The 20,358-nt window shown below is 33.1% G+C and overlaps 1 protein-coding gene across 1 annotated transcript in view; it reads left to right on the forward strand.

Annotated features, from left to right (window-relative positions):
* The first annotated feature begins 8,201 nt into the window (after window positions 1-8,201).
* Window positions 8,202-20,358, forward strand: part of mute (gon-4 like protein muscle wasted) — a 30,518-nt gene continuing 18,361 nt past the window's right edge. Inside the window, exons 1-8 of the mRNA XM_089638482.1 lie at window positions 8,202-8,389; window positions 8,470-8,602; window positions 9,604-9,710; window positions 11,149-11,308; window positions 15,320-15,469; window positions 15,953-16,139; window positions 17,150-17,224; window positions 17,477-17,703. Of these exons, the coding sequence (XP_089494608.1) occupies window positions 8,271-8,389; window positions 8,470-8,602; window positions 9,604-9,710; window positions 11,149-11,308; window positions 15,320-15,469; window positions 15,953-16,139; window positions 17,150-17,224; window positions 17,477-17,703 (1,158 nt within the window). The 5' untranslated portion in view covers window positions 8,202-8,270. The remainder of the gene's footprint in view (window positions 8,390-8,469; window positions 8,603-9,603; window positions 9,711-11,148; window positions 11,309-15,319; window positions 15,470-15,952; window positions 16,140-17,149; window positions 17,225-17,476; window positions 17,704-20,358) is intronic.

The raw sequence follows: 20,358 nt of genomic DNA on the forward strand, positions 1-20,358 counted from the left end.
TTAGAAAGTGCGGGTTCAATTCCCGTCGGCGGCATTTATTTTTATTCGGGAGATATTTTCAATTTGTATTGATATTTCAGGCGACTAATTATTGCTTATAATAACTTTTAGTAAATTCGCAATACATCGAAATACATATTTCTGCACCTGTTGAAAAGAATGTGACCTCACTGGGGTACCCCGTTCTAGGGTCACATTGTACATGGTAATTTGTATGAATTATAATTTGTAAATTTGGTCTAGTTTTTTTAGTAAGTTAATTTTTGTAAACGTTCAAAATATACAAGAGGTAAATTATAAAGCGAAATAATAGAAGAAAACCATGTGAAGCCAAATGTGTAGTGGAAAAACATACAGAAGAAAACATCACATAACGTTAATCTTTGTTATGTTGCAACATTGTATTTATATTCTTCCTTCCCGTGTCCATAATCCATATCTTAATAGTTCTTTTGAAGTCGGTTATTTTTTTAACGGTTTTTATTGCAAGAGGGAGGATTTAAATTTTGTTTTATAGAGAAATATTGCAAATTTATTTGCCCAAAAGTCGTTTTAGTTGCATTTGGTGAAATTTATGTTGTAAGTTTGTGTGTGAAATTTGTTTGATGATATACACTGACGAAAAGTGTAAATATTAAAATTCTTATGAACACGTGTTCCGACATTACGATAACACATTCGTATTTTACTGATAGTTTATTGGGAAACCTGTTTTCATTCGTTAAGAGCCTGCAATCCCGTTTTTAACCGTATTGTTAATCTGAATTATTCTTCACACAAGCAGTTCTTATTTTGAAAATGTCATTTTAATTCTAAGCAAATTAAAAAAAAAACATTGAACGAGAATAATTTCACCCAGAAATAACGCACATCACAGACAACCGAAATTAGTACGTTTGATTAACTTTTACTATAATATTATTAACATCGATATTTTGTATTCAAACATATTCAACATTTATTTTTTTTATTTTTTATTTAATATTTGTATGTTTTTTACAATAAATATACAATTATACATATTATACAGTGTTATCAAGGTAAATAATAATAGCTTTTCCTCACCATAAAGAGACAAGGCTCTTGTGTTTGGTGAGTGAATCCTAGCTCAATTATATGGAATCATGTAAGTAAGTAAATAATATATTTGCAAAACCAAAGGGATAAGTAAGAAATAGGCAAGATTTATCAATAATACAGTTTCAAGATTTGAAGGAAATAATAATAAGAGTAAGATATGGACTTTTATAGTAGTTTTAGGTAATTTTTTAATTTTATTTTAAATTCCTGAATATCTTCAATATTTTTTATAATATAATTTTAAAATTATCTTTCTACAATGATAAATGTATTTTGATTAAGGCTGATTGGTCCATCCAGAAGCCTTTTTCACTTTGATTTTGATTTTATTGTACCCCTGACATAATTCTACCGTGCATTAAATTAATGATTTATCAAAAGAAAAAACATTTATTTTGTTCCACTCAGAATATTGTATGGGTTTTAGCTTATTGGTATATTTTATATACATATGTTTGTAAAGGCATTGGTTGTATCTATTATCCCATATCTCCTCCCGTTCGAAAATAATATTTTAAAAGGTGGTGGGTGGTGATGGGTTACGGATGGTGGTATTATATGTAATTAATAATTAATTAACTATTTGTAATATATAATTTTACAGCATGATCACGCAAAAAATTTGCGAATTTCATATTTTGCATTATCATACATATTATTTCAGCGCCCTTGAGGTGATTTTTCACAAAAACGGCGCTCTACAAATTATCCAATTATTATTATTATTATGATTGCAAGATTCTTCCTGAACTAAATGCAATCTAGATAGTGTCTTTGTTAAATATATCCATTTTTATTTTAATGACATCTATTGACTTTTCTACAAGTCTTGGACGATTTTTTATCTAACTGTATTCTTGTTGGGTTCAATTCCTAAATGCGACCGAAACTTTTTCAAAATTTCGTTTGAGTCGGTAACATTGTCAATATTACAATTTGAAATTTTACTCATTAAGGACGGGTTGTTTCGGAGAATTTGAACAATTCATCAAATTTCAACGTTCATTTTCGGGTTCTGTGAAAGTCCTATTTAAGTTCTGTTATTATATCATTGTAGGCTAGTTGCTTGACAAAACTTAAATAAAAACAGAACTTGAAAAAATCTTTCACAGAACTTGAAAATGAACGTTGAAATTTGATGAATTGTTCAAATTCTCCGAAACAACCCGTCCTTAGTCATTCCAATAAAAAATCATCATAGACATCTAGAAGAAGTCAATAGATGTAATTAAAATAAAAATTTATACATTTATCTAAGAAACTATCTATATCTTACATCTATTGACTAGATGTTAGATATAGATATATACCACGGCCGGCATAGTCCAGTGGTAACGCATTGGACTGCCATTCCGAAGGTCGCGGGTTCGAACCCGGCGTGCGCAAATAAATTTTATTTGATTGATTTGTGTTATTTCACAATTAATTAATTAAAATAATATATAGTATATTTGCGGCACGTTCCAGAGTGGAAGATACTACCAGTATCGCCCTGGTGTAAGACCACCATTCAGAATTGAAACGTTGCTCCAAATGGCTTTAGCCGTGTTTTGTGACTAGATCTGAATAGCCAGGTACTTCCCCACCTTCCTCTTTCCCTTCCCCACTTACCTTCAGCCTCACAACATCCCCCAATTGGGGATGCCATAGTCTCACTGGCTCCAGACGGGAGCAGTTGGGACTCTTGTGAGGTATTCACTATAAAAAAATAAAAAAAGATTGCATGTAGTTCGGGAAAAATCTTGCAATCTATCATACATAAGGATTGCAGCCAATAAAAATATGCGCAAGATAATGTTCGTATTTCCAAGTCGAAGTATGATACAGTTAAATATGACAGAAGGGAATAGGGTTGAATTATCTCAGTGGTAGAACAAAGCCCCAGCAATCCTGAGGTCCTGGGTTCAATTCCTACCGAATCTTTTTCTGATATTTCTGTTTCAAATTTTCGTTCGAGGGTCGCTAATAATGTCTTCAAAAATAATATTTTTTACTTTTTTTGTTTCTTATAATTTAATTTATTTTCATTTTGTTTACGTCCTGCACTTAAGGTGTCCACTGGCTGCCTGTTTGTGCTTCTGGGCTCCTTTTACAACCTTAACAAACCAGAGGACCACAAGAAAGCGGAACTATTTAATAATATTTGTTTGGCCCTAAATATCATTATATTAGCTGTAGATGTTATAATTAATGTATTCTATTCTGTACACGATGACGCAAAAATGCATATTACATAATAAGACATTAAACATCTAATAAAATAAATAAATATTCATAAACAATCCATCCCTATATAAAAACAATTTTAAGCACATTATGTCAGCATACATTATATAATCCAGGTATACACAACCATCGGGCAAGATCACCGTTCATATTCCATGTTATAATTTGGTCCTCAATAATTGTTATAGAATGTATTTTTGTTTAGTCGTGGAATATAATATAATAACGTTGGAAAATATTTCAATACCCAATCGACTTATTTTAAATTATACCTGTTCTAAAATTCACATTCTTTTAGAAATGAGAAATGCGTTGTAGAAACACAACAATATCTGATCTCAATAAACCCAAAAACCAAAATAAACTAACTGTTTCAGCAATACGTTTAGATGTTTAGAATCTCATCTAAATTGATAAAAGATCTCCATGTGTTTTTTCATTACCATTTTTTTGAAACTCAGATTGAAATTATACAAACAAACAGTGGCATTATGTTATATTTTATACATGCTTTTTCGACAGATCTTCACAAAAAGTGTTGCCACTGTCAATTCAAGCATTTAAATTAAAAATTTACTTGTGGGTTCCTCGGCATATTTCTGAAAAATTATTGTGTTTTAGTATTACAAATATATAATGTAGGTATTATAATCCAGCCTTAAATAGTGTTATTTGTGTTCCTACTTGTGTTTCGATCTTATTCTGCTCTCTAGTACTCCCTGTAATGCTAATTGGGTGGTTTTGGTCTGTTAGTTTTTTAGTGCATCTATGGAAATCAATTAAATTTGCTGAATTGTCTTGTCAATATAATTCTACAAAACACGACAATTACTTTATTTTCTTCAGCAATATTATGCTTTTAAACCATTAATTTAATTTTTAATTTGTAAAATTATGACCTTTTTTATTTTTTGGTTACTTTTATTATATTTTGTTTTTGTTTTTCTCTTTTTTTATGGCGATCTACACAAAAGGTTTTTGTCGGTGTGCTGTTCGTTATTTTGGGAACGTTTGTCGATCTCAATAAACCCGAAGACCACAAAAAGGCGGACCTCATGAATAACATTTGTTTGGCCATCAATATTGTCATTTTGGCTGTGGACATTGTTATCAATGTGTTCTTTATAAAAGAAGACAATCTATAGTGCATTCTGTAGAAGGAAAATGTCAACAAATTTGTAAATTATTATGTTAAAAAAATCGTTTTGGTGAACTGTGATTTATTTTAAAAGACCTGTGAGGTTTGATTATCCCAAATCGATGTACTCCATTGATGCCGGTCCAAAATCAATAATTAAATAAAACAACCAACGCTACCCAATACACTGTAAGGTATTTACATAGTTTTAAATTGCAGATCGAAAAACTGACATGTTTATTTAAATTCAAAGAAAAAGCTATACATATTTATAAAATTGAAACCAAATAAATCTAGGGTCCTAAACACAATATGTTAGTTTAGTAGCGAAAAAGTTAAGCGAACTTTAAAAACAGTAGATATTAGTATCTATTTTTGTGTAAACCAAATCTTTCTGAATGGTTCTTTTATCATTTTTTTTAATTTAAAAAGTTCCCTTACCAGGTTACATTTATACGTATTTTTTTTGCTTATTTATGTGTCAAAATAATATTATGAAATTTTTTAGTTCAAGAATCAGCCAGTTGCATGTCAAAAAAATATTTTTTTAAATTACGCAATTGTTTTATGCCTGAGACATTTTTCATTTTGTAGTTCAGAAAAAAGGTTTCTTATCCTTCGTGATAAATTTATATAACTTGCCTATTGTTTTCACTTTTTAAAAACTATTGTCTTTATGTGTAAAGGTGAAATAATAATAATAAAAGCATGATTTTACAAAAAGTGTTTAGAATCATTATTGTGTAAATTGTACAATTATGAAAACATTATAAAATAACAAAAAAGCATATTTGAGAGCGTAGATTTTTTTAACTCATTGAAATTATTTTTTAATAGAATGGAGTAATAGTATCACATTACTTAAAATAGTTGTTTTTAATATATACAAAATTATTAGTTTAATATTTTAGTTGTAGAATTAAGTATGTAAAAAGATAATATGAAATTGTTTGAACTTTTATTACTTACTCATGTATAAAATTAAATATATATAACTACTCATAAAACTATATAAGAGCAATTTATATGTAAGTATAATAAAGGAAAATATCACAAATTCTGTATTATTTGTAACCTTTCCCCCTACCCACTATTTATAATTTTTTAGAGATTGGCAGACAGAAAATAATCTAAAATTACTATACACTACTTTCCTGAAAATCTTATCATCAATAATCCTGGTATAAGTATATAATATATGGGACCATGATGGGACCCCATATTGACTAGTAGCACTAGTACTATTGTAGTTCAATAAATACAAGTCCTGGACAGAGCATTGGTGCGATTTTGTTATAATATTGAAGCCAAATCTACGGTGTGGGGAAATTGCCTGGCAGCCATCTTTTATGACTACTTTCTAACTAATGTGTAAGCAATGTGGTGCATAATGAACTATTATTATTTTTGTCGTTAAAGTAGTTATATCGGCTTATGATTTTTTTACTATTTGATGATGCAAAGAATGGGATACGTCATTAAAAAAATTAAGTAGATTTTGGCATTACCATGCATTTTCCCCCCTTACCCCGCGGCTTCAAATTATTGTCTAATTGCTCCGTCCGGGGCTATTTAGGTCATGTTTAGCCCTTTCAATACCAGACTTTTTCCAGCCAACGAAAAAAATGTTTGTCTACATTATTGAGTTCTGTGATTTTTTTCAATATTTTTACAAAAAAAAATCCTTACGGTTTTCGAAATATTTCATGTTCCTGAGGAAGAACATTGGGGCTTAGGGGGTGTAAGTCAAAGAACGGGTAGTACAAGGAGCATACATAATTTTAAAGTGTTTTAAAATGTTTAGTTAGAAAATAAATACGCAAAAATCAATACTATTAAACTATAAAGACAAGCATATTAAATTGCAATTTAATATTATGCTTAAATAATTTAAGTACAAAAGAAAAAATCTAAATTTATAATTTTTTTTAAAACGGACCATTACCCTAAATTAACGTAAGTCAAACAAATACAATTTTAATAGAACCAAAAATATTAATGGTGAAATAAAAAATAAATACAATTTCTTTCTCTTTGGAGACACAGAGCTACATCACATTTCAAAAAAGTCTTCATTTGAATGCACAGCCTACATTTACGTTGGTTCATGCCCAATACCATCATATCTGATATCAACGATTGGACGTGGTACAGGCAGGGCATATCACGCTAGGCCCCGCTTCATCCACCCAAGAGCCATGTCGACCCTTTCTTTTATGTTCGGAATAATTATCACCCGCAGACATTAAGACCTTGGCAATTCAATCAACGTTTTGTGTTTCATACCTAATTGGTTTGAATGTCGTCTATGCAACAGCCATGCATTGCCTCGTATCATTGGCCCAGTAAAGGTGGAATGCCGGATACATAAGGATACCCATCATGATGTGCATTCCTAGAAATCGTTTCATTTCATTGACTGAGGTTTTCACGCTGGTGCTATTCTCTTGAACTGAATACAAATTTGCCTGCTCAACAATGTTTTTTATAATATTTTCATCTATGAAACATAAAAAATATTGTAGGGCAGACATATCCAGTGGTGGGTTTGAGAAAGTAACATCACATTAGGAGTCCACATGATCGACATCTTTCTTGATCCACCGTAGATTGGTTCTCCGTCCATGGGAAGCTGGGGCTTCACTGGGCTGTCCTTGCGGCACGGAGCAGGACTCTGACTCGTCTTCCACTGGCTGCTGCCTATCTTCCAAAGTCTATAATTAAAAAACATATACTTTATGGTTTCATTTAAAACACAAATTTTTTCATACTTAAATCAACATCAAACGCAATAATCACTGTAATATAACAATAAGAAATAATGACAAAAGTACTTACATGGACTTCCACATCCATTCCAAGAGCTTGGCTCAATGCCTCCACATTGGTTTCCTCTGCAGCATCCTGGAAATCTTCTAAATATTCAACTGACCAGCCCTCTTCATCTTCATCTTCCAACTCCAACTCCACGTTGGAAATATCTCCTTCCAGCATCACGGTGATCTCCTCATGTGTCAAACCACGATGCTCCATCTATAAAAATAAGTTAAGGTCTTCGGAAAAATAATAAAATAAATTAATATATCTTGAAAGAATCAAATAAAAACAAGTAAAACAATATTAAAGGCCAAAGAAAGATTTCTATGAAAAACATCCACGAACAACCAAAGTGCCAGCTCAGGAACATGAATCTTATTACCGAAAACCAAATGAAAAATCAATGTTTTTGAATGGAAATCATATTTACATATCAGATTAGACATGTATATACAATACTATAATTATTTTCAACATTAATATGCGATATCTTACCTTTAAAATAATGCTGAAATCCGAGAAATATCAAACCGTTAAAAGCTGCCAAACACGCGTTTTTACTTTGAAATAACAGTAATATTATGTGGTGCCAGTACGAGATTTGTTCTATTCCTTATAAGCAATATCTTTCTCAAGCGATATGCAAAATATGGTGCTATTTGTTTCGTAAAATCAAGAGAAATTATTTTTTTTCCTTTGTGTTCCTCCAGAAGCACTCTGGTAAGGAAAGGGTTAGGTCCATGGTTGCTCATCGTGTTCAAAAATACCCCTCGATGTCAATGGTTTTGTAAAGTTCTATGGCTACGATGGACATGGTTGCCAACCAACAAATTACTTAAAGGTAAACAATATGATAGACAACAATCCCGTGATATTTTAACGCCATGGATTTCAAATCCATATGTCAACTGTCTCAGTTATATATATTTGTATTATTCTATGGTTATTATTTAAGACAGCTGCGGACGGATAATGCGCAAACTATTGCAGCGTAAATAACAAATTAAGTATGGAAGAAAACGATTTAAAAATCAATGAAGATGATGACGATTCTTCATCCGACGAACTAAAAATAGTTTTGGACGATGATAATGAATACGAAGAGCCAAAATCAAAGAAAAAAAAGCGGTAAATACTAACCTCCTACTAATAGTTTGTTGTTGTTTTTGATGAAAGATATTTCTCTAATATTAAATTGTATCAATTAGGAATGAAAATACCGACAGCAGCGACGATGAAGATACCCCACTGCCAGAAAATTGCAAAAAAATCGACGAAAACCTGTCTTCAACTGCCGCCAAAAATCATTTGACAGCTGCAAACGTCAAAAATATTTTAAAGGTCTGTTTATAATTATTTGAAGCAAATAAACCAGGTTTTGTTGCCGGTTTTACGTTTTTTAGACGATATTCAACTTCTGCTTCCCTATTCGGTTGGAATCCTCTGATTTTACCTAAACAAAACATTGTTTATAATTCTTGGCTATTTATCTGAATACTTATTTGTTTATGTATTGTTTGCAATTCAAGGTCAAACAAATCTTCACGGTAAATATACATAAACTAGGGACAGTCTTAATACGCACATCTTATTTTAAATACACTTTGTAACAGTTGGATAATAATAAAAAGTTAGTATTTAGAAATGGGAAATAATGGATTTTAGTAGCCATTCCGTTAAAAAAACCGAAAATTTGACATCTTTTTCACATAACAATGTAAAATTTTGTTTGTACGCTGTTTTGTTTAAAGATATTTATTTATTAATTAAATCCAACTAAGAACTTATTTTAGTATCATAGGTTCATATTGTGGCTTTAATAAGAGAAGAAGAAAACTAACCTTAAAACTTTTGCATCAATAATTAATTTCTGGAATTTCCATTTCTGGAAACTGAAATACTTCTCATTATTATCTAACTACTACAAAGTGTTTTTAAATAAAATAGTGCATATTTAGCGTGTCCCTATTTTAAAAATAAAATAGTGCATATTAAGCGTTTTTTGTTGTTTGTTTTTGGGGTGTTATGCCGTGTTGCGCTAACTCCTTCTTTAGCCGACGTTTCGGACACTGCAACGCTGTCCGAAACGTTGGCTAAAGAAGGAGTTAGCGTCAACACGGCATAACACCCCAAAAACAAACAACAAAAATGCTTTTGGCCGTGAAAATCTAAAAACTTACCATATTAAGCGTGTCCCTATTTTAAAAATAAAATAGTGCATATTAAGCGTGTTTCTATTTTATGTATATATACCACCCTCGTTACACAAACCATTCAATATTCGTTGAAAGACTAATATTCGTCGTAACGATTTATTGTTTATTAATTTGTTTAAATTTCAGCGTGTTGTAACAAATGAGCATGTCCTCGCTATTGTTAAACTGCAAGAAGAGGAATTGGAAGATGAAGATGAAGTTCCCGAACCAAAGATCACCAGATCTAAAGCCAAGTAAATAAACTAGCCAATGTTTTTTTTATTTCAGTTCAACCATATTTGTAAATTAGTAATGTAATGTAATAATGCTCACAAATATAATATATAATTTTCGCGCCATTTTTCAATGCCAAGCAAACTAAAATCAGTATGTTTGTGGTGGTTTTTTTTATCTCCCACTATTTTTAATTTGAGACAGCTGTGTAACTCTTTTTGTTAGGTTTATCAATCTACAGAAAGTATGAATGAATATATGGAAACAAAGGATATAATATGTGCATGGCGCTTTTATGAGTGGAAGGGGGTGCATGGACCAGATTTTCTCATTGCGTATGCTCACTGAGAAGTTTCTGGCAAAGAAACCAGAAACTTTTCTGTGCCTTTATAGATCTAAAAATAGCATACGTCCGAGTCAACGGGATAAAACTATGGAGGGTTTTGGCCAAGTATGTAGTGAGTACAATTCTATACATGGATAATTGTATGTAAGAAATGAAAGAGGTGGGATTGGGCGTGAAATCGTGTAATCTGAAAGTATGTTGCCTGTTGTATGCTGATGATGCGGTGCTGATTTATAATAGTATGGAAGATCTACAGTCTCCTGTGTATAGAATGAACAAAGTATGTATGAAGAATGAGTTAATGATGAATGTAAGTAAGTCTAAAGTCAGGTGTTTGAAAGAGAGAGTATGAAAACAGTGTGTAATATAATTATGAATTATGAATATTTGGAGCAGGTGGATGAGTTTGTGTATTTGGAAAGTATATTTACGAGAGGATATTGAAAGAAGGGTAAAAGCAGGTAACTCCATTAATGGAGGACTAAACTCGGTTGGCGCTAACTGAAAATTTGTCCAAAAGAAGCGAAGCTAGCAGTCCACAATGGATACCTGATACTGATACCTGCCCTGATGTATGGCAGTGAGGTATGGAACTGGCAGATAAATAATGAAAGTAGAGTGAATGTTGTAGAAATAAGATCCCTGCGGCATATGTGTGACAAAACCATGTATGGTAGTGTGAGAAATGTGGAGATCCGCAAAGAATGCAAAGCTGATGTAATCGATTACGCTTAATTAAACTCATTAGAGTAAGATTATTAAAGGGACGCTCAGATGGTTTAGGCACGTAAAGCGAATGAACGAAGAAAGGAGTGTAAGGAGAATATACAATGCAAATGTAAATGGTGGAAGAACTAGGGTACGCCCAAGGAAGACATGGCACGATCAAGCGATACTAGAGTCAGGCCATGTCGAGAGTCAGAATAATAGAAGAGTATTTACTAATGTGAATGAGGCAAGGAGTGTGTGCCAAGACAGAGTTTTTTGACGGTCTGTCGTCTCTGCCTGCCCCTGCGTTAGTTAGTTAGATAGTAATCAATCTACTAAACCAAAGTGAAATGTTATTACCAATAAATTCTGTTTGCGATACCTAAAATATAACCTTTTTTCAGGGAGATGAAGAAGATAAATCCTGACACGGCATGGCCCATGGATCTTACCCCCGTCAAGGTCATCCAAGTCACTTCTCCGGAAGTTACAAAGCTCATTGAGAAGGATTTGCCTGATGAAGAAGGATCCGATGAGGAATACCACCCTGCTCCCGGGGAACATGTACCAACATTTAATATCTGTTATCTAAACGTTTCTTCATACTTTTAACCCCTTGAATGCCAAGTTATCCGTTTTGAACATCTGACGTTTTGTACCGTTATATGTCCTCGTATCCATAACGGATAAGCTAATTACCTCGATTTTAGTATTTGAACCTTAAAAAATGCTTCTAGCATACTGAAATATATTTTATTCACTTAACAAGGGTATAGTATTTCTGAATATTATTCTAGCTTGTCATTTCGTCACCTACAACAAAAATATTTCATCAAAAAATGTAGATATAATATGTCTCGACGCCATCTAGTGGGAAATTTATTACTAACAAAGCCTTTCCTACAAAAATAAAGTTGGTTGTTTACAGGTGAAAAAAAAAAATATAATAAGCAGTAATTGTTGATTGACTAGTACGTATTGAATTGTTTGGCGGGTTGGAAAAAAGCCGACATAGTTCAGTGGTACAGAGCACCTGACCGGACATCAGAAGGTGCGGGTTCAATTCCCGTTGGTGTCATTTATTTTTACTCGGGAGATATTTTCAATTTGTATTGATATTTCAGGCGGCTAATTATTGCTTATAATTATTTATTACCTACAACCTATTTATTTTATCTCCTAAAATGCGCATCGCAAATTCCGTTTCAAATTTAGTAATTCCGATTTTCAAAACTCAGTACTGTATTTATTTTCTTATTTTTATTGTGATAAATGCTTATTTAGCTGGAAAATATGATAATACTCAAGAATATTTTGGTTTTCGAGTAAATCGAGTCAGAAGTTGATTTTTTTTTTTGATCAAATTCTTATAAATTATTACTGAAGATCAAAGTACCCAACTAATTAAAACTATTTAAAAATTTAAAAGTAAAACAAATAATGACGAAAAAATTTGAACCCTGAAATAGCCGAAAAATATATTTTTTTGGTTTTTTTTTTTTTTTTATAAAAATGCTCAAATCAAAAAACTTTATGTTTTTTTGGGTTCCCCGTGTGGTATACATTCTCCAGTTTCCGGCTTGTACGAGTTTCCGGACACCATGTATATATTTTTTCAAATATAAAGAAAAAAACAGTTCTCTGAATATAAGTAGCTATCCTGGGGAAACTATATGGAATAAATATAAATATTGTTTTTTTTAAAACAAGTGTCCCAACCATCTGGAGCCAGAGACACTATGGCATCCCCAATTGGGGTATGTTGTGAGGCTGAAGGTAGTGGGGTGGAAGAAGATGGGGTGGAGGAAGGTGGGGGAGTACCTGGCTATTCAGATCTCGTCACCAAACACAAATAAAGTCATTTCAAGTTATTACGTTACCTGGTAAGATGGCACAATTTACAAAATAAAAAATTTCGCATCACATCAAATCATTTTTGAAAACATGCAAGTTATTAATCAGCCAGTGCACGGCGGGCCGCTCGGCGTACGCTTAGCGCACTAAGGTAGTGATAGGTCGCGGGAGCTTGGCATTTCAAGGATTAAATGAATTTGTTATATTGCAGTATTTGTGATTCGTTACAGTAATATATTCGGTAGCGATCTATTCAGCATTCATAAGGGGGGACTTCTTTCTAAGACATTCAATTTCACAAAAATCTTAATATCCCTTTACAACTGGCTTCACATGAGCGTTAATTTGTCTTTGAGAAAATCCTGAAAGCCCAGCTACACTACTCGCGAAGTTGATTGAAGTTGACCGAATACGATAGTGTGGGCACGAACTTCACTTCGCTTCGGGCAACTTCGCTTCGCTTCGCCCGACTTCCGATTGTTGTCGGTAAATGCGCCCGAGTCAAAGGACTCGAAGCGTTACTCGCGAAGTTGCACGAGTGTGTGGGCACGCACTTCGAACTTCGGCTAACTTCGTCGAGGACTTCGTCGAAGCGAGTAGTGTAGCTGACACTTGACAGATAATAAATCTGTTTTTGGGAACGGAACTGGTGTGGATCGAACGTACGGGTGCTGTTTATGTATGGTACCTTCATGTACACGTGGCGTTTCGACCAGTAAGTCGCCCAGCCCTACAGGATCACAACTAAGAGCTTTGTTGGTGTGGTCCATCAGAATTCGGAATTAGCAGTTGCAAAGGGATATTTAAGGGTATACTTAAAAGAATTCATAATCCGCACTTTCATAGATTGCGCTAAGGAAAAAATGCATTTTGCAAGTTGTGCTTTAAAATATTAGGATGAATTATTTATTTGCACCCGTACATACTTTATATAAATATGAATAAATAGTTTTGTCCATATAAAAATGCAATTTTTTCAAGAAAGCCATACAAATACAATATTGTATCGGTGATTCAATTGAAGGCACCTGTTGAAATAAAAGCTATATACATGCTTAAATATTCAATATTCTTAAAAATAAAATAAATATACTTATGTATTTCTCTTACAACCAAATGTGCTTATCTATCTATCTTCTATATAAATAAAAATTTAAATGTTCTTTGGTTCAACATCTCAAATCTCCGAAAGTTCTTCATTGATTGCTTTGAAATTTTTACACATTGTTGCATCTGAATATGTGTTTGTTCTTATATACCTATATTTTATAGATGTCACCTGGAAAGTTAGAAACATGTTTTTTTTTTTAAAAACAGTGCCATCCGTTAGACGTAAAAGAAACCATGCGCTATTATTATTGTTTGCTTGTCTATCTGTAGAGACAGATTGAGCCATAGCAACACGTGGCGGGGTACAGCTAGTTAAAAAATATTTTATACATATTCGTATATGTGGAAAATGATCATTCGATGAACGATCAATTGAGATTTCACTGTTTATAATTATTATCTGGGGTTTGATACTTTGTTTTATGATTAATCTCGGCATAAAAATTATCTAAGCTCTCTTGACAACAGATGATGGTTTTAAAAAAAAATTTACTACTTAAGATACATAATATCAGAGATGTGCAAAATGGGTACCCAAAACCATTTGAAATGCAAAATGGAAATGGGTCAAAACTTTTCCATTTGAAAATGCAAAATGCAAAATGGTTTTTAGAAAAGCATTTCAAATGCAAAATGCAAAATACCTATTTTCAAAATGCATTGAAAATGCAAAATGGTTTCTCAGGTCAAACAATCAAAATAATTATAGAATTTTTAAACAATTTTGTCATTTAATAATGGACATCAATGTAGAACAAACATATTACATGATGGTAAATCCAAAAACACCACGACTACAGATTATGAAACCACAAAAAATTTGCGCGGGACTAATGTTGCCAACGTAAAAACATAGAAACTATCTAACATTTAATATTACAGCGTCATGGCCCAATGTTCAGTATTTTTTGTAATGGTATCACTCAATTGCCAGGGCCCCTACCAGGGAGCAACTTGCCAAATGTACATTATCTCTTATAGCGAGGTTTAGGACCGACTGATATTTGGGGCTTATGCAAAAAAGAAGAGTGGAGATAGTAAGAAGAATGTTGCAAAAAAGCATTTAAAATGGAAAATGCATTGAAAAAAGCATTTAAAATGCAAAATGGTTTTTAGAAAAGCATTTAAAATGCAAAATGGAAAATACCTATTTTGCATTTTGCATTTCCATTTGAAATGGATTTATTTGAAATAAAGCACATCTCTGCATAATATAATAATACTAGCTGACGTGTACCAGCTAGTATTATTACATTATGCTTTGTTTGATAGATTGCTTGACTTTTCTCTACTTTCTATGAACATAATATGCATGTATTATATATATAAACCTTCCGGAAGAAATTCTCTAAATGATAGTGAAAACCCTATCAAAATCCGTTGCGTAGTTTAAAAGAACTAAGCGCACAAACAGACAGATGCGGATAGAGACTTTGTTTTATACTATTTAGAGATATTGAGTCCTCCCCACTAGGAATTTCTGTTCCGAGACGGATAGTAGTTTATTGTGTTTGTGTTACTTCACAATTTTTATGATTTTCTCATCTTCAAGTTTGTTGATGGTTAATATATGGATTATGTCAGTAGAAATAAGAGTATTTACATTTGCAGGATGGCAGTGATGACGAGAGGGACACTCTGGGTTCTCTGTCGGATATTGACTCCCAGCCCCGCACCCCTTGCACTCCGGGTACCCTGGGATTCGATGTTGACATGTCCCCTACTAAATACACCGAAGATGGACTCTTTAAAGTACCAAAGGTGGAGATGATTCTTTTTATTTATACAATAATAACATGGAATAAATATTTTGTTTTAAAACCCTGGTGGCAAGAATTTTAAATACATTGGCCAATATGTTTTTATACTTAACAGGCCATATCTCTGAACCAATCATAATTTAGAATGAATTTCCCATTTCAACTAATCAATGAAATCCATTAGTACTTACCTAGGGTTCAAATTTGAGTTTGCAAATGCAACAGAGCAAATTTTAACGCCTCGAAGTTAAGCCCAAATCACAGAATAAAAGCAGTAATTTTAGCTTGTGCCATGGTGGTGGAGCATGTATTAGACATCCAGATCGAGTTCAATACTAAAAGCGGGTATAGTCTTACGTCATTTTCAAAAAAACTCATGTTTAGTGGAAAGGTCTGTGATAGATAATAAGTTTTAAAAGAAATTAATGGTACTAAAGAATTTAGAAATGATGTACGTAGGTTGTAACATTTTACAATCTTTTAGGAGGTTGTACCGCCTGACGAAAGGAGTGAACCGGCGATAGCATTGAGAACCAGGTCGAGGGTTTGCCTCAGCGACAAGGATATTGAAGAAATTGAAGAATCTTTCATTCCGCCCGATGATGACGTGGAAGAATATCAAATAGATGACGTTTGGAGCGAATTCATAGCAGAGTTCACCAATCCGGAGAGTAAGTTCAGAATTACAGATTACATAATATTATTATTATGTTAACGTCAGTCTAGATATTTTCACAATTATGTGATATTTTTCTGGACGAAGATGTTCAAAATTGTTAAAATAATAGTCGATGGTCAAATATGGTCCCATAATATTTATGGTCCTTTGACAAATAATGTCAAATATTATGCATTTTGTTAGTTATTAACCCCTAGGGGTTGGAACCCTGCATTTGCAGTGTTAAAGAATTGTGCCTATGAACGGTACGAAGCACTGCAATTGCAGTGTCGGCCTTATACATTAATTTTGCCTTCGGATGTTACCTCTACTGGGTTAGTTGAAGCCATAAATAAAAATGTCACTTTATCAAGTATGGTATTGTCGAAGCTTCTTAGCTACAGGTCATTGTAGTGATTTGATTAAATGTGGTGAAATATGGTTGAATGTTGTAAAAAGTATGCAAAAACTTTTTGTTTTTTAAATATAACAATATTTTTTGTCCTTTTGCACAGTAATTTGGTCCATTTGGACAATCATTTTGTCCATTTAATCATATTATTTTTCTTCTTCAATGATATATTATTTTTTGTTTGAACACCACTTTATTGAATGTATAAACCAACAGGTTTCGGTTCAGCCTGAACCTTCAGGGTTGTATAAATACATACTACATATTTATGTATACAACCCTGATGAAGGTTCAAGCTGTACCAAAACCAGTTATTTACAATATGGTTGTATACATACTATTTAGGTAATCGGCCGCGAAAATAAAGAAATAATTGGTATTAATACGAATTTACTCCTAAAAGACCACCCGGATTAGAATAGACAGCGAGAAAATCGATTTTCGGCGTATTTTTTTAATTTTTGATGTCCCGTGGATTTCGAATTAACGAGGTTCTACTGTACAACCCTGATGAAGGTTCAAGCTGTACTGAAACCAGTTATTTGCTCATTTGCAAGCCTAACCACATGCTCATTTGCTCATTGCTTAAAATGTTTTTATCATCCTTTCAGCTCCTCCTGAACCAGCAAATGAAGATGATGAAGCAAATGATCCGGAGTACAATGCATCAGCGGATAAAGTCACAGGTTATTTCTTTATTTATTAAAAACAAACATATGTTCACCGCACCCTAAATTTATTTGGTGTTAAAATGTGACGGTACCGTGCGCCCACAACTACTATAATTCCCACGCACAGGCTCCGCCTGAGATTTTTTACTAGCATGTATATTTTTATTTGTATGTGTGTATCCAATGCTTCTAAACTCTCAGAAAATTAAAAAAGATTACAAAGACAATACTGTAAATAAATATATGAATTCATTTTTGTAATTCCAGTGGACTTGGAGGAACTGCGAGATGATAGAAGTGTAAAAGTATCGAAGAAAGAACTCAACGACTTGGTGGCGGAACTGTTTGCAATTGATGACATATTTGAAATCCCCGACTCATTCATCACGGCGCCTAATTCTGATCTGGTTCCGACCACTTTGCCCACAAATCCTGCTCTTCAGTTTCCCGTCAAAGACTCGCCCATCAAACTTCTGGACATCAGTCATTCCAGAGTAAATATTTTTCCTTTTATTAATACATAATATCATCGCTGTTCAGAAAAGAGTTATTAAATCAAAAAACACATTTTTGAGATACTGTAAATTCGGAGACTAAACCATGTTACAATACAGTTTTAAAGCTTATCTAAAAGATATTTCATAGTTTTATCTTCCTGTATAATAAATAGAAAAAAATTAAAATCATTCAAATAAGATTATTTTTCCAACATTCAATTTTAGATATGTCAAAACTTGTGCATTTGGGTTGGTGACTTTTGCCTGAATAATAATGCACTTCACTTAGTTTTGCTACTCTTTTCCAAAACTTTTGGAGATCAGTTCTTGAAAAATCACAGAATGTTATAATTGTAGGTTTGTTGAAGCTGATAGTTTATGTAAAGATCAGATCAGAAAAAAGGACAATTGCTGAGAATCAACAAAAAAAAATTTACAACATCTCTTTCCTTCTCGAACTCCAAAAGTACTCATTGGCGTATCCAATTGATAATCTGAAAACGATACTTTTTGTTTGTGGGATTTTTACCTTCGGCAACTACAAATGTATTAGGTTGTGGTAGCTCGGCATTTCAAAGATTAATAACAAAATTATTTTTTAATATTTTTTCATGATCAGTAATGGCATGTTCCGACCTCATCTGTTCTGTGATCTATTTCATAGATTGTATGGGATAGATCAGTGAGAACAGGCTGGCCATGCTATAAAACGACCGGTGCAAATATAAATCTAATGTTGAATCATCTTCAACTTTCATTATATTCTGTACAGAATTTACCAAAGAATAGAAGCTTAAGAATAGCTATCTGCCATTTACATTCATTGCTATGCGAACGTTGCACAGTATGATAATATCTATGGTTATGTACAATAAAAATAGGATTTAAATGGCGGGAATTAAATAATGTTTTAGGGTATTATAGAAGTTATGAATGCCTCTGGAATATAAAATCTAACATAACACCTTCAGAAACTTACTTGCTATAGGGGCCTACTGCGTGGAGTTTTTATTTGTTATCTTAAGGGCACTTAGTTTTTGTATTTATAAAATTCTGAATTGGTGTTGTTTGAATATTTAATATGTAGTAACATCTTACCATCTACGACCTCGCAACAAAATTGAAAGTTCTGACATGAATAAAATTCTTCCATTATTTTCTCCCAATATTCTGTGCTGGTTGATATCTGAAATCAAAATATTTTAATTGATAAATTTAAAAAAAAAACTCTAATAAAATTTTCCCCTAGGATTATGCCAAGCAGCAAGCTAAAGATGTGTACAGTAATGGCCAAAATTCGATTCCCTCTTCAAGCAATTTGTCAGTCAAACGATCTAGGACTAACACTGGTGCAATGGAGAAAGCATTATCACAACTCTCAGATACAACAAAGAAACATGAGGAAGACGAGTTCGATCTGTTTGGCAAAATTATTGCTTTACAATTAAAGAAAATGCCCCTTGATATAGCCATTCATTTACAAGAACAGATACAATCTACAATCAACCAAGAACGTTTGAAGTTATTCCTTATACAAACGCGTACAGTCCAACCAAATCTTTTGACATCATCTCCTTGTACCTTTCGTAATTCATAGTACATATATTTTATTCTCCTGATGGTGCCTTCAGTGATATTTTAAGCAATTCGTTTTAAAAAAATTATAGTTATCAAATATGTAGCTCATTATGGCATATGATTAAAAAAATGTATTACATAAAATGATTTTCGTCTTTTTTTACTCACCTTTAATGTAGTCTCACAAACTTTGAGTAAAAACTTGAAAATACTGTTTTTTGATACTCTGTAGGGGCCAGCACAACTAGAATATGAATCTCCACTTGCTAAGAAATATAAATAATCTGTATTTTTAACTCAGCACATACGGCATCGCTCATAAATGTATTTTTGGTCTGATGGCTTCACATAACATATTAAATTATTATTCCGTCATCCTTAAATGATTCTTATATGAATCACAATCATCGATGGCCAGTTCTTTTCTTTGCTCCATTTTATTCTCTAAATAATGTCTATGGCCTGACCCACCAGCTTTTCTTATTGCTATATTTATTAGTTCTTCCCAAAATATTGCACACACTGCGAAAATACCAGCGCTGACAAGACTTGATTGCGGTGGCGATTCTTGGCCATAAACTCATTAAAAAAAAAACACTTTTTCTTTCGATGATTTGCTGCGTCACGCTGAGGATCTGGCACCAGGATGTAATCCGGGTCTTACGGGGGCTCTGTGTTAGTGAAGGTAGCTGTCCTGACGGAATACCTGCCCCGTCCTCTTCCATCGTGGGGCCTTTAGCGAACCAAGGAGGAGTGGAGAGGAGAAATGAGACCCTCTTCCCTCGTGGGATCTTTAGGGAATCAAAGAGGAGAGATGAGGCTCTCTTCCCTTGTGAACCTAAGGGGATTGGAAATGAGAGATGAGACCTGGGAAGACGCATTGTGAAACCAGAAGACATAGCCACAATAACAACAACCCTGGTGAACTTATAAAAGGGACCGAGTGACTGTTGAAGAAGTTAGGTAAAATGGGAGATAGCACAAGTGCTCACGGGAACTACATGTAAACCGTCTCCGCTTTATAAATAAATAAATATACCTGACCTGGTATTGCAGAGGTACGCATAGCTTCAA

This window comes from Hesperophylax consimilis, chromosome 13 (genome assembly GCF_061612785.1).
Source record: "Hesperophylax consimilis isolate HC1 chromosome 13, BYU_Hcon_1.0, whole genome shotgun sequence".
NCBI lineage: Eukaryota > Metazoa > Arthropoda > Insecta > Trichoptera > Limnephilidae > Hesperophylax > Hesperophylax consimilis.